This window comes from Thamnophis elegans, chromosome 1 (genome assembly GCF_009769535.1).
Source record: "Thamnophis elegans isolate rThaEle1 chromosome 1, rThaEle1.pri, whole genome shotgun sequence".
NCBI lineage: Eukaryota > Metazoa > Chordata > Lepidosauria > Squamata > Colubridae > Thamnophis > Thamnophis elegans.
Genome location: NC_045541.1, coordinates 138,936,745 through 138,952,654, shown reverse-complemented (window position 1 = coordinate 138,952,654; position 15,910 = coordinate 138,936,745). Strand labels below are relative to the sequence as shown.

The 15,910-nt window shown below is 35.9% G+C and overlaps 1 protein-coding gene across 1 annotated transcript in view; it reads left to right on the top strand.

The window, feature by feature from the left end:
* The window catches only part of EML5 (EMAP like 5), an 89,263-nt gene that overhangs the window by 72,512 nt on the left and 841 nt on the right, over positions 1–15,910 (top strand). The window contains 9 exon segments of the mRNA XM_032224662.1: positions 671–844; positions 3,937–4,145; positions 4,727–4,884; positions 5,928–6,042; positions 9,905–10,093; positions 10,315–10,487; positions 10,892–11,054; positions 11,532–11,635; positions 15,638–15,791. Coding sequence (XP_032080553.1) covers positions 671–844; positions 3,937–4,145; positions 4,727–4,884; positions 5,928–6,042; positions 9,905–10,093; positions 10,315–10,487; positions 10,892–11,054; positions 11,532–11,635; positions 15,638–15,791 — 1,439 coding nt within the window.

The window sequence follows — 15,910 nt, the reverse complement described above, 5'->3', positions numbered from 1 at the left end:
TCTTTTGTAAAAGAGGAGAAAAGTGTAGGTGATAGTTGTCTTGGAATGATTACATGATTAATAGCAGATTCACAAGGCACCTGCCAAGCACATCCTTCCCAGTGTGTGTGGGAGATGCGATCCATCTCTTGCCAAGATTCCTTTGTGTGGGTAGAGCAGTCCATGACTGAGAAATACAAACCCTTCTTGGCAGCACCATCTTCACAGGCAGTTATTTGTTTCCAGGATCCTGTTTTCTCCATGCAGTAACAGTCAGCTGGCAAGTTGTTAAAAAGACAGTTTGCTTTTTACAGTTTCTTTACCTTCCTATCCAGGGCCATGTAGTCTCCATTTAAGGGCATTATGGCCCACAACTAAAATGGAAACATTTCTAAAAACTAAATTTAAACTCATGACTTGGCATTTGTCATAAAGTACTTTTGATTAAAGCATTTGTTCCTATATGTGTTTTAAGGCATTCTTTCCTTCAGATCTAAAACAAGTTTAGAATTGCAAGAGAAATCTTAGTAGGAATGAGCTTATACTTACTAAATGTAACTTTTTAAAAGAACAAATGTAAATGTTAAAAAATTAAATGATGCTTTAAAACAAATAGGAATGCTTTTAATATTAAATATCCTATAAGCTTTCTTTAACAAAATTAATTATTGCTGTTCTTATATTTGTTCAGCAACAGCTCCTTGTATTCATGTGTGGGATGCAATGAACAAAAAGACATTGTCTATACTGCGATGTTACCATTCAAAAGGAGTTTGTTCAGTTGGATTTAGTGCCACTGGCAAGCTTCTTCTGTCTGTTGGTTTGGATCCTGAACATACCATTACCATTTGGAAATGGCAAGAAGGTAGGAAAATATTCACTCTATCTGAAACTAGGAAATTCCTATGAGAGTTTTCAAGAGTCTGTATTTACTTCAAACTAGGATTAAAGAAATTTTTCTGAAATCCTCACTCATAATTTACATAGCAATGAATCTGTTACAATTAGAATTATAATTCTTTATTGGCCAAGTTGATTAGACATACAATGAATTTGTCTCTCGTGCATATATCGGTGGTGGGTTCCTACTGGTTCAGATTGGTTCAGCCGAACTGGTAATAGCTTGGCGGAACCAGCAGCAACCAGCTTGGCGGAACCAGCAGCAACCCAGGCCTGCCACGCCCTCGAACCAGTTCTCCCACTCTTGTTTTTTGCTTCAGCACATGCACAGTGCAATTTTAGTTGTACTGTGCGTGCATGCAAAGTGTGCGTGCATGGTGCGCCCCTGAGCAAACCAGCAGTAGTCTCTGCTGGAACCCACCACTGGTCTGTACAGTAAAGCAGGAGGTGGAGTTGGTAGGATGAAGGGATACCCAGAGATGTCTGTTTAAGCAGAAAAAAAAAACTTATGTTAAAATCCTAGTTGAAAGGAATCATTTTCTTAAGAACATAAACCAGTAGTGTTCTTAGTGTAGCAAAATCAGGAATAACCTAAAATAAAATGGGCAAACTATCCGAAAGGCTGAATTTACTTGATAATGCCAAAGGAGGCATTATCCTTTTGCGGAAGATCATATACATTGTCTGGCTTAGGCAGATGTTATATTTACAAAGGGATTGAAAAACTACCTGCACTTTATTCACTCTGGAGAGAACACAGTCCTTAGAATAAATGACAGATTGTCCAACTTCTTAAAAAGCCATGCAAAAATTCATGAGAAATATGATTTAAAAGTTTCATGAAAACCGAGAGATATTTTTTGTCAGTCTGAACTGAATTATCACACTTTTAAAATTCCCATATCAAAAATTACAGGCAGTTAATTGTAAAGTACCTGTATGCTTTTCTTGCAAATCAAATGATAAGATTCCGTAAAAACCAACTTGATAAAAATCCATGCCTTTTGATGTTTTTTTGAGAGGTCAATGAGTGAGAAAGGCTGATGATCTCTAATGGTTCATTGATCAGGAACTGTAATCAGAGATTGCATTCAGATACCCATCTTTCTTAAAAAGGTGTGAGACATGGCACTCTGGACAAAATCTCTTAAAATCTTACTGATAAATTATTTTAAGTAAGTCAACTCTGTATTTGACACCAAGTGGTAAAGGTTTCTCCTTCATGGATCATTACCTGGTAACAGTGAAGGAGCTTGGATATCTCCATGATTTTATATCTTTCTGAATGTGTACAAAGGTCAATCTGACAGGCAGATAGATTGTAGATAGATTAAACAGAATCTATTGGAGAAAGAAGTGATAAATCATTTCAGTATTCTGACAAGAAAATCCAATCGCAATATCAACCAGGGCATCAGTGTGATTCTGGAAGATGATATCTCTCCTTCTGCCCACCTCCAACTCATGTCAGAAGATAACCAGTGAAGTACTTGGGAAGAGCAGAGGCAAGTACAAGAAGCCCTGGTGATTTTGATGTGGCTGAATAAAGCTGGACATCCGGTGTTGATATGCCCAGAGGCAAAAGTTCAGTACTGAATATAAACATATACTGTTGATATGTGGAACATCAGAACCATGAACTAAGGCCAACTTGATGTTGTCAAAGCAGAAAGTCAAGACATTGACATTCTGGAAATCTGTGAACTGAAATGCATTGGAATGGGTCACTTTTTCATCAAAGGAACATCAAATTTACTGAGAAAGAATAGAAAGAAAGAAAACAGAAGAAATGGATTGGTCATTGTTACTAATTGTGCCAAAGTGTTCATGAAAAATGATAGAATTATCTCAACTCAATTATCTCAAGTCAAACAAATGAATATTATAGCGATCCAAACCTATGGTATAATCACAGCAAAATATTGAGAACTTGCAATATTTTGTCAACACAGTATTTACAAATGTGTTCCTGGTTTGGAAGTTGTCTTGATGCAGCCTAAAATTATTACATTTGTCTTTTTTGCCACAACATTACATTGGTGGCTCATACTCAATCTGCAGTCAACTACTATTGCAAGATCATTTTTACACAAGTACCTTTAACCTGAGCATTTGACTTTTATTTCTTAAAAGAAGAACTTTGCATTTGACTTTTTTACATCAGCTACACCCAGCTTTAATTTGTCTTAAAATCAAGAATACCAGTGTTGCCTGGTCTTTTCCCTAGAACTTCCAATTTCTCAATTTTATCCTTCTGCTCTTATGATGTTCTTTACTGATAGTTTGGTTAGAGGGCAACTTGAAAAACTACAGTAACTATTAAATAACTACCTCTTAGGTGTCCCAGGCCTCGTGTTCTGTTCTAGAAGCAGAAGGCTAAAGCATGTGAAATAATTTACTATCTTTGCAATTTAAATATCATCTGATATCTTCTGCCTGTACAATGGGTATTAAATGTGCATCATGCATGATTTCAGTCATATTTTGCAGAACTTGTACAGAAAGAAGCTTTAGATCCTGGATTACACTTATTAGCAGCAGTTAATCACTAGTTGGTGCCAATATCTCTCATATTGACCTGCATTTAGATAGGAGTACTTAGACTACTTACATGAGCAACATAATGGGGGATATACATCATCACAGATCCCTCTTCAAACTGATACAGTTACTAAAAGAGTATGATACTCCTTATAGAACGGGAAATAATACAAGGGTTAATAGCAGAGTTGCTATATTGTTCATAGCAAGATGAGATGTAATAAATTTAGAATTGCATATGTATAATGTCCTGCTTGTTTTTAAAGTTGTAAATACTAAAATTTCATAAGTGAGTAACAATTTTTATTAACAAAGATAAAAATAAAAATGTTACTATTAGCAATAATGTTGTTATTATCAGCATCAATTTAAAAAATGACCAAATATGTAATGTAATCATAGAACACAACGATCCTACTACTATACCTGAAAGAATATTGTTTAAGACACTATTTGTTTTCACTATTTCTTGATATGTATATCTGAATGTAAAGTATAATTAACTCTTCCCAATAGGTGCCAAAATTGCCAGTAGAGCTGGTCATAACCAACGTATTTTTGTAGCAGAATTCAGGCCTGATTCCGACACTCAGTTTGTTTCAGTAGGAGTAAAACATGTGAGATTTTGGACCCTTGCTGGAAGAGCCCTTCTTAGTAAAAAAGGACAGACAAGTTCAATAGAAGATGCACGAATGCAAACCATGCTCTCTGTGGCATTTGGAGCTGTACGTAATTTAAAAGAATATTTTAATATATAAATCAACTTTGAAACCACTTTTTGTAATTGTTGCTTACTATATTTTCCCACTCGTCCAATCCAAAAAAGACTAAGGGAGGCTGTATATTACTTGAGCAATGACTGAATGATGCTATGAACACAGTATGTGTCATTTGTGGGGAAAAGCTTATTGTGTAACATTTCAAAAAGCAGAGTATTGCTATTTTTCTTACATAGGTCCCAAAGCTTCTTTTAACCAATTCCAAGGCTATGGAATAATAAAATAAAAAATACTTAAGAAATGATAATAGTGCTTAGGAACCCCTGTAAGCAAAAATGTAGCTCAGATCAGTTACTGAAGGATAATTGTGATCAGTGCTATTAAAATCCAATAAGCAGTGAAGAACCACTGGATTTGTGCACTTGTCATCATTTGCAAAATGACTAAAGTTTTTTTCCCCAAACCCAGAACTAAAGTCAGTTGGGGTTGTGGATTGGGCACTATGTAGAAATTGTCCTTTCATAGTAAATGCTTGCATTCATTCCTTTTTGAAATCAGATGATGGACATATTTTTCCCCCTTTTCAGAATAATTTGACATTTACAGGTACCATCAGTGGAGATGTGTGTGTTTGGAAGGACCACATATTGAATCGAATTGTGGGCAAAGCTCATAATGGTCCTATATTTGCAATGTATACGACATTACGTGATGGCTTAATTGTAACTGGAGGCAAAGAGAGGCCGTGAGTCTTGTTTTCTTATATGAACATATATTTTTTTGTTTTATTAAATTTGTTGCCGACCGAAATTATCATTGGGTACCTATGGTAGTAATTTCACAAATTGTAGTAATTTTTACAAATTTAGTAATTTAAAAAATTATTAATGGATACACAATTGTATTATAGTAAATTCTATTGCAGTTGTAATAGTAATAGTACTTGTAAAATGTTTACAGTGGATAATGTATCTAAATGGTGTACATTGACTGATATGGGTTATGAGTAGTGGAGCAAGCAGTGGAGACAGTCGTGGCTGTTCTCTCTGGTTACTTTCACAGGAAAAGTGATGCATATTATAAGTACATTAAAGAGATAGATTTTGGTTTTTCTTTTCCACCCAAAGAAAGGATGTATTTGGAGCTGCTGATTACACTTCCTTAGTGGTTCTGTATGACTAGTTGTAATCTTCTAGTCGAGTAAAACAAACATCTAGTAATTGCCATGTGATTTTCAGAAATAATGTTACATCTCTTTTTTTATTTTCCTGTGTGTCTAATGGTAAGTAAGTACTTTACAAATTATAGACTACAGTAAGTAATTTATCTTGCAAAGGAAATAATCAATTGTGTGCTTAAAGACACACAATTGGTAGCTTGAAGATGTGTGGACTTCAACTTCCAAAATTCTGGGAGTTGGAATTTACATATCTTCAAACTGCCAAGGTTGACAAACACCGTTCTAGGTTGCATTAAAAGTTTAGGGAGTCTTTATACCAAGTGAAGGAAATCATCTTATTCTCAGCTACTAATACAGTAATCTTAGTTCTGATATCCTGAGATCATTAAATGCAAACTCCTAGATATCACTTATCAGCCATGCAAAAATCATTTTGGTATTACAAAATTGTTTTAAATACCATGATAAGTTTTGAAGAACACAAACTGAGGTATTATCATTTTTTTAAATACTGGATTTCTGTTGAATTATTTAAGTTAACGAACAGTACTTGGTCTTAGGGACTTTCATCTACTTTCTCTGAAAAGACTCTTTCTTATTTTGGCTAGATCAAAAGAAGGAGGTGCAATTAAGCTATGGGACCAGGAACTTAGAAGATGTCGAGCCTTTAGATTAGAGACAGGACAAGTAATTGATTGTGTCCGTTCTGTGTGCAGAGGCAAGGTAAGTCAATAATGCAATATGACCCCAGCCAAAGATAGATATACAAATAATAGCAATAGCAATAGCAATAGCAATAGCAATAGCAGATTTTTATATACCGCTTCATAGGGCTTTCAGCCCTCTCTAAGCGGTTTACAGAGTCAGCATATTGCCCCCAACAACAATCTGGGTCCTCATTTTACCCACCTCCGAAGGATGGAAGGCTGAGTCAACCCTGAGCCGGTGAGATTTGAACCGCTGAGCTGCTGATCTAGCAGTCAGCTGAAGTAGCCTGCAGTGCTGCATTTAACCACTGCGCCACCTCGGCTCTGTACCAAATAACTGGTATTGTGCATTGTTTCCATGCATTAAAAGTTACAGTAGTTAAAACATATATTTAAAAATATTAACAAATTATAGTATATTAATTCATGTTGCTTTGTAACAGTTTGGGATGATAGGCACATAATTTTGAAACCATGTTATAGGCACTTCCCTAAAATGGTTGCCGTTATGAGCATTTCCAGTCACAAAACATGTACTTATGTTTAATAAGTGATCATGGCAATAGGTGATCAGAATGGGTTTGGCTAACAAAAAAACAACCTTATAAATAATAAACCTTGTTTATTAAATTTAGAGGCCATTTGCTTCTAGAATGACTTGGGACATCTTATACTTAAAAAGATAGAAAATAAAGAAAACTGAAGAATGATTATATGCATCTAGACAAACCACAATCTATATATCATAAAACACAACCAACAGGCCTCTGCAAGCACTGTATCCCAAGACCTAGCAGAGCAACCAAGTTTTAAAAGAACTTCTGGAAGATCATCAGGATGGCAGTCTGGGGGAGCATGGATCCACTGTGACAGAGAAGGGACACTTCCTGTCAGCCTTTGCCTTGCTGCTGAATTGAAACGGGGAGGGGGGGCATGGTATTTGGGAGGGGAATCATTATGTGCTGGAGGAATATTCTAGACGCTGTCCTGATCATCTCATTGCGCATGTGGAGGAAGGGAGTTTCCCGCCAAGGTTAACTGTCCAGCATTCCACCCTGATGATGTTTTTTGAAGATATCTCCCACCTGACAATTGGGTGAATTATAATTGGACTATGGACTGGGGTGCCAATGGGAGGGGATTGACCTATACATGATATTCTTTGCTTTCGCGCCAGTTAATCAGGCTCAGCTTAGCTTTGCTACTATTCATTTGTAATTAGTAAAAGTACACTTAATTTCAAACAAATGGAGTTGAGTGGTTTCTTTCCTGATTATTAAATGAAGCAGCACCTGACACTTCTTGGATCCTGACGGAGTGTATTGTTTGATGAAGAGGATCCAAAGCACATCAATTCTTTCCCATCTTAGCAGATTAGCAAAAATCATGGGATACAAGTGATTCCTCAAATAATATAGCCCCATGCCATGAAGGGCATTACAATAATAAACAGCACCTTGAATTCCACCTGGAATCCCATTGGCAACTAATGCGGTTTGCAGAGAGTGGTATAATGAGGCATACCCAGCATTGCCTATACCACTTTGTTCTGGACCAGCTGAAGCTTCCAAGGTGCCTTAAAGGGAATCTCCCTAGCTTCCAAGGATGTTCTCTACCAATTCAGTTTACCTTTCCTTTCACATGAAGCAACTACATTGTCAAATAAGATAACAGCTGTAGCCACCTATTGTTTTATTTATTAAGGAAGCTAATTGACTATTTCAAGGAGTTGGGTATATTATTAGAAATACAAATTAGGGTTAAGGTAAGTGGTTTACCTGACATTCTCCAGCTGCCCATTTATTTTCTAATTAAAAAAAATAAAAATAATTATATGAGGAGGGAATTTGGCAGGTGGGAGATTTGGAGGGCACATGGTACTTATGTATACCATAGTGGAAAATTAGACTAAATCCAAGAACAGACAATCCTTAGGTCATCACTTTTCCAAAGTGGTTTGGTGATCACATAAGGGAGCAATTGGGGATTTTTATGCGCTCTCTCTCTCCCTCCCTCCCTCCCTCTCTCTCTCTGTGTTTCTGTGACTGTAAATTTCAGATAGATCTTTGCAAATCTAGGACATTTGTTTACAACTTTACAAAACTTGTTTGATTTTTTTTTTACATTGGAGGAAAATTACACCTGATAGATTTGTCTATTTGTTGCCAAGTGTAGCACAATCTTCCAGAAAATGCTATTTGGCTTTCATTTTCAATGTGTCAAAAGTGGAGAATGGTTATGTAGCCTGAATGCAATTATTCTGACATTCCAATTTAAAGTACCGTATTTTTCGGAGTACAAGATGCACCGGAGTGCAAGACGCACCAAGATTTTGAAGAGGCAAATTAAAGTTTTTGCAGGCCTCCCAAAAATGGCCAATATTTTTTGCAAAAACGGGCCTGGTTTTTGCAAAAACGGGTCCGTTTGTTGTCAAAAAAGGGCATGCATAGCCTTTGGGAGGCTTATAGAGTGCTCCTGGAGGCCTTGGGGGACAAGTAAAAAACAGGCCATTTTTTGCTCATTTTTGCCTTCCCCAGCCCCCAGGAGCACTCTGGAAGACTCCTAAAGGCTATGCATGGCCATTTTTGCAAAGGGGGCGAGGTTTCAGGAGGCCAAAAATGCTGTATTCAGTGTATAAGACGCACCCAGACTTTCAGCCTCTTTTTTGAGGGAAAAAGGTGCGTCTTATACTCCAAAATATGGTAAGTTTAAATTTAAGTTAAAAGAACACAAATATATTTTATTTTTGTCCTAGCCATTTTTGGACACTCCTAAGACATCATACTCTGGCTGCAGCCTTCATGACAACCACAAGATGACAGTACAGAATTAGAGTTTTCAGTATTTGCTATCTAGTAGGTATCCAGATGTTTGCAAGCCAGATAGAGTAGTCCTAGAATGAACCCTGTCACATACTCTAAAAGATTAAATGAGTTTCTCTTTATCTTATAATATCAGAAAATATGTTATTTCTTCTGCTGAAGAAACTTTTGAGTAAGGGCTAAATCATACTAAGAGCCTAGCAATAGTAATAAGAGTCATTTGTTTATGTGGGCAGCTATAGAAATTAAATAAAAGCATACTATAAATAAAATGTTTATTATAATCCTAAACTTTGATAGATGGTAAAATCAAAATGGTCACCATTACAGTGCCAAAGTATCATGCATCGGGCTGCTGTGGCCACCATTAAAATAATATTTTTACCCATGATTATGTGTATCTCCCGCTTTGATATGTTGCTGCTGACCACATAAAGAGCAAAAATAATGATGAAGAATGATATTATAAATGAAGTAATACTGTATAATAGATTTTATTTTTAAATAATTGTGTAAATCTATAGTTTGTGTCAGGTCCCAAGTACCAAAAACGACATATGGATTTGCTTAAGAGTGGTTTCCTTTATCTATAGACAGAATCTTGCCAGATTAAAGTAACTATTTGCATAACTACAAATATAATCTGGGAATAGCTAAAGTGACCTGTTTTAATTCACTTTCTCAGGATTAAATTTTCCAAGTTCCACTGCCTCTTTACCTACTGGAAAGCAGCCCCTCCCTCTTGAGAATCCAGACTACAGTCCACCACAGTTTGACTATATATGTAGTTACCAGAAATAAACCAGTAGCTAAGGATATTGTTATACTTACTTTTTTTTAGCTTCCCTGTGCCATGATGCCATTACTGATCCCATTGGAGGCTTCTTCCTTGTCTCTATTTCTAACTGAAGATGAGTTTCAAACTCAGAATTTCTCCATTTCTAGCCTGATGCCTTAATTATTGCACTACATTGGCTCTCTGTTTATTATATGTATAATTATTAAAATTATAAATTATTAAATTATATAATGACCATTAATTCACTGTTGTTCTAGGGAAAAATTCTTGTTGGAACACGGAATGCTGAAATCATAGAAGTTGGAGAGAAAAATGCTGCCTGTAACATTTTGATTAATGGGCACATGGATGGACCTATCTGGGGATTGGCAACCCACCCGTCTCGTGATCTTTTTCTTTCTGCCGCAGAAGATGGAACAGTCAGACTTTGGGATATTGCTGACAAAGTAGGTGTAAAAATGGCATTTAAGAAGTTACAGTAAATTATTCATTAACTTCTGTGTCACTCCTCTCGCCTAGGTGGCTTGGTATTTAAATAAATGATATATTTTAAACTTTACTTTGTAAAGCATTACCAGGAATTAAGCTAATATTTATAGAAAAAGAAAGCATTGTGTCATTTAACATGCTATTCTAGTTTTAATTTCATTTTTTGAAACTATTGCAGAAAATGGTGAACAAAGTCAATTTGGGCCATGCAGCACGCACCGTATCATACAGTCCGGAAGGTGACATGGTAGCAATTGGCATGAAAAATGGAGAATTTATTATCCTATTAGTGAACTCTTTGAAGATATGGGGAAAGAAAAGAGACAGACGATCTGCCATCCAAGACATCAGGTGAGAAATCGTATACATTATCTCTCATTTGCCACAGGAACAAATGTAACATCTGCACTTGGGTTTTATTACTGGATATGATGCTTATCCAGATATGGTGCTATTGCATTTCATTCATCTATTAATGGCTTAGCAAATGGGAAATTCTAGTACCACCACATTTCCAAGGAGGAGAAACTGAACTGAATCCTCTTTGCTTCGTAATCAACACCAGTAATAAAAGTTCATGTGCAAGCAGAAGAAAATAAAAGATCCAGAAGCATGAAAATGCCTTGAATCGGAGGAAGTTGAATAATTTGCAGTATGCAGCAAAAAAGATTCAAACAGCAGTTTAAAATCTTGAGCTTTTTAGATGAGTTATTTGGTAAATTACAATGAATTTATTACTTTTTTTTCCTATATAGGTTCAGCCCAGATTCCCATTATTTAGCAGTGGGTTCAAGTGAAAACGCAGTTGACTTTTATGACCTGACCCTGGGGCCTCCTCTTAACCGAGCCAGCTACTGCAAAGACATCCCAAGCTTTGTTATTCAAATGGACTTTTCTGCAGATAGCTGTTATCTTCAGGTAAGGAAATAATTCTGTGGAATTTTTTTGCCATTCAGTTTTTTTCATTTATACCATGGACATTTTTTTTAAAGGTTATAGCTTGGAATTTTTGACTCCAGAATGAGTTTATAAGAGTTTGGTCTTGAGACAGGCAAGAAGTAGAAAGTAGAAGCCGGACTTTAATACATTTGTAAAAGTTAAAGTTGGGAGTCTCTCGAGATTTCAAAGTCATACAAAACTCATAAATGCTATTCCCTAAAAATGTATTATTTTAGAATTCTTTGGGGTTTTCCCATCAACTTTCTTATGTGAGTTAGGAGGAAGGGCAGTGATAGCAGTAATAATAATACTTCATGACAAAGCTATTGTATTTTTTTTTTAGTTCTGGATCTTCAGTTTTTGTATCATGTTGGTAATGCTACTTAAGAATGCAAAGTCTTTCTTATAGTGTAAACGAATTTATTAGAATATATTTCCCTCTATATGTACTTAAAGGTGTCTACTGGGTCTTACAAAAGGCAAGTTTATGAAGTGCCTTCAGGAAAACAACTTCTGGATCAAACTGTGATTGATAGAATAACATGGGCCACCTGGACCAGGTAGATCAATATTTCACTGTTTAAAATATAATACATCATTACCCACTGAAAAGAACATAAACCTAAATACTTTCTGCATATCGGTAGGCGGCCTATATTTACTGTTCAAATAGTGTGATGTTCAATTTAGTACAAAATATAAAGTGATACCAGATTGCATTTAATGGGAGCATTTAAATTCAGTTAATGCAAGGTTAGTACACATGGAAGTAAAGCTAGTGTATGCACATTTGTCATTGGGAGTTTAGACACTAATAATTTTTTTATTAATTAAAGTTTTTTATTTTTTCATTTTCATAACACATAACTACATATATACTGTTACATAACCAACATTATTTTATATTATTAAATATTGTCTTACCATCAACTCCCAAAAAATGATTATTGGTTCCTCTGCTCTCCATACCCATATTACCCTGTCCATCACTTTCTTCTCCCTCTCTCCTCCTCCTCCTCCCTACCTCCTTTCTATCCTCTGTCATTCTTCTCTTCTCTACTTCCCCTTCCTCTCTTCTCCTCTCTCCCCTTTCCACTCCTTCTTTCTCTCCTCCTCTCCCCCCATGCCCTCTCTCCTTACATTCTCTTCTTCCCTTACCTCTTTCCTCTCTTCCACACTCTCCCTCTTATCCTCTTAGCAAGCTCCATTTTATGTTGATGGTATTTATAATTTCATATCAATAAACCTCTTTAATTTTAATATCTTTTTTAAGCAATGAACAAAAAAGTATACATATATAGCAATTATATATTTAAACTGCTCCCCCCACACACTTATTTTAGTCTGGAATGTGGACCTGATTACAATTCCCAGCTATTTCATCCTACTATTGTATAGTTATATATCATTACCCACCCCAAATTTTAATCTGTCTTTATAATCTCATTATAAGTATATTTCATGTTCCCCCTCCATTTTTCCATATCTTAACTTAGCTTATATTTGATTGTCTTTAAATAATAATCCCTGTTGCTCAGTGTTCATTACAATTCCATTGATCTTCTACATAACATAACAAGCAATACACACTTCCCTTCGTTCATCTTAAGAATTCTATATGCATTCATATTTCTTGTATTTTAACCTATATTTAATTGTATTTCCATTATCATATTTAACCAATTAATAACTGTTTAATTTATCATGTAAAAGAATATTTCATATATTTTAACTTTTATTTAATTATCTTTCCATTATCCTCTTCAATCAGTTAGCAACAGTTTAATTATCATCTTAAGATGTAAACCACATGCTTAAATTTACATTCTCCCCATAACAATTTCTAAATATCAGATTTTTCCCTAACAAGTCTTTTGTCCCAATTCTGTATTCCTGTCATCTCCCTTTTCTTTGTTGGGATATGACCCTTTTCAATTTTCCCCAAGCCACTGTCAAGCCTAGTGGAATCTTTTATCTTCTTTTTAGTTTGCTTTGTTAGGACATATCCACCCCACTTCAGTTTTCCCTGTGCCACTGTCAGAGTTAGTGAAATCTTTTTTCTGCTTTTTATTTCCCTTTATTGGGACACCTCTCCCCTTTTCAATTTTCCCTATGTCACTGCCAAGCCCAGTGAAATCTTTTATTTTTTGCTTATTATTTTCCACCATTTCTACCATTTCACTACCCTCCCCCTCTTCCTCTTTCATTTCCTACTCCTCAGATTCTGGCTTCAGAATTCTGTTTAAACTTAATTTTAATAATTTATGCATATTTTTTATAATTTCATGTGACTCTTCAAATTCTGACCTTTCCATAATGTCCAGTCCCAAAGTTACAGTTAGTTATACTGTTGATTATAATTTCACAATTCCAGTCCAACTTCTAGTTGGACTGGAATTCTATTTCAGTAAAACAGAGAGACTCTGGTCCAGCTATATATTTCAATTCAGCTAACATAGAGAGGAAGAGAAGGGGGAGACATCTTAATTACTTCACTTTCTTTGTTCTTTGCTCTTTCCTCCAGCAAATAATATGTCGATAGTTTCCAGCAATACTGCTTGATATTTTTAAATCCAGTTTTAAATCCAGGCTAATAGTTTTTCTTGATTTTTTTTCCTTGTTACATTCTACCTCTCATTGATTAGAGTTACTTAAAATATGTTTTAATTAGAACAAACTCAGATAGGCTCAGACAAAGCAAATCTCCTTGGTATGCTTTTAACTTTTGTTTCTCCTTCCCCTGCTTTTCCCAAATTCTGGTTTATGTCTATTGGTTAATTAAATCTTCTTTCCAAGCTTCTTTCCAAAGTTTCTTTCCAAACTTTACATTCCATTCATCACTCAGACAAGATTAAATTATAAGGGAGAAAATAGTTGTTTAAAATATATTAATTAGGACAAAACTCAAACAAAGCAAGCCTCCTTGGTATGTTTTTAACTTTTGTCTTCTATTCCTTTATAGAGTTCTCCATTGTCAATTAATCTCTTTTAAAGGCACAACCTTTTCAAATCCAAATTCAAAGTTTGTATTTCAGTAGGTTGTCAATTCTCTGTATTCCACATTTCTCTCATCAAACAAGCCGTTCTTTTTGGGCTTGATTATTTTTAACCACCATTTTCCGCCCTTCTTTTCTTTCTGCCAAAATCACAATGTATCCGTCAATATTATTTATACTCACAAGGTTCTTTGCCTTTTGCAAATTTTGATTTATGTTAGTTGGTTAATTAAATCTTCTTATCAGGTTTCACATTCCTTTGTACACCGCTCCTGCTTAGATGCTTTGGCCAGCAGCCCTCAGCTTAATGTTAGCCATGTTACCATGCTACTTCCCCCAATGCTGATTCAAAGAACTAATCCCTGACCTACAAGGAAGCTGTTACCCTCCTCTAGGTCTGATGAGACGCAGCTCCCTCTTTGTTCCCCCCACAGAGGAGTTCTGACCCAAAGGGTCCCCAGCACTGGTTTGTCAGACAGAATTTATGTGAGGTTCTTTGGAGCCCACATTTTTTCTGTTTGTCTCGCTGAGGTACTCTTGCCCACCAGACACTAATCTTTTTGTGTGTGCAAAATGGGGAAAAGGAAGGTTCCCTTCAAGGAAAGCTGAAAAAAGTAGGGGCTCATTTTGAAGTAACAGGAGAGAGCAAGTACTTTTTGCATATGGGTTTGTCCTCTTTTACTATCATAAAGCATTTCATTAAGAAACATAAAATATATTTTAAAATTTTAATTGTCTACTTGCCAAGCTGGAACCAATTATTTTATTTTCCATAGAAATATCCCTTTAAATGCTGTGAATTCCATTGCTGCAATGTGACTATTTTGGAATTCATTAAATGCACTAATCGAGACCTGCAGTTGTACCTGTACATTACAACAGGAGTATAAATGTTGCAGAACCACAGCATCCCGCACCATTAGTCATTCTGATTGGAGCAGTTTAGAAAGATTTTGGAATTCTGTAGTTCAGCTTTATGGCTTACTGAATTTCCTCAACTAAAGGAAGGACAGTAAAAACATACCTCTTAGCAAAAGGTTGGCATCTGGAAGCTGCAACAAATTGAGCATACCACAGTGAGTGCAGTTCTGGGTGATTAGTGGTTCATCTGAGTTACACCACTATTGTAGCTCAGCAAGTTATAATAGCTTCCAGTTGCTTTCTGGGTGCAATTGAAGTTGCTAGTTATCATCTTTAAAACTCTACATGGCACATAGCCAAGTTATTTTCTGGATTGCTTCTTCCTGAGAGTACTAACTAGGTAAGATAGGGAGGGTGATCTTCCAGGTCCCTTCCCTCAAATATTATCATCTAGTGGACTTCAGAGAGGTGCCTTCTATTTAGGTGACCCTACTCTTTGGCACAATCTCTCACCTGGGAGGAGGATGTTTATGGACAAAACACAGTAAATATATAAGTGAAGACTACTAGTATAAGGTCATGAAATAATGATAATAGTTAATGTTAGAATGATTCAGCTCTGACAATATAGTACACCTTGTTCTTTATTTCCTCCACTACATCAGAATATGTCCTCTTGGTTTCTTTCTCTTCTCTCTATTTCAGCATTCTAGGAGATGAAGTTGTAGGAATCTGGTCCCGGCATGCTGAGAAAGCGGATGTAAATTGTGCCTGTGTTTCTCACTCGGGAATTAGCCTTGTAACAGGCGATGATTTTGGCATGGTCAAGTTGTTCGACTTCCCTTGTCCAGAGAAGTTTGTAAGAGCTTTTTCTTTCATTCAATCACCAGGTCTTTTGATAACTGAATTTGAAAGCCACCAGAGCATCTACACGATGTTCTCAGAAATATTAAGATGATGGGCCCAGTGATACTATTC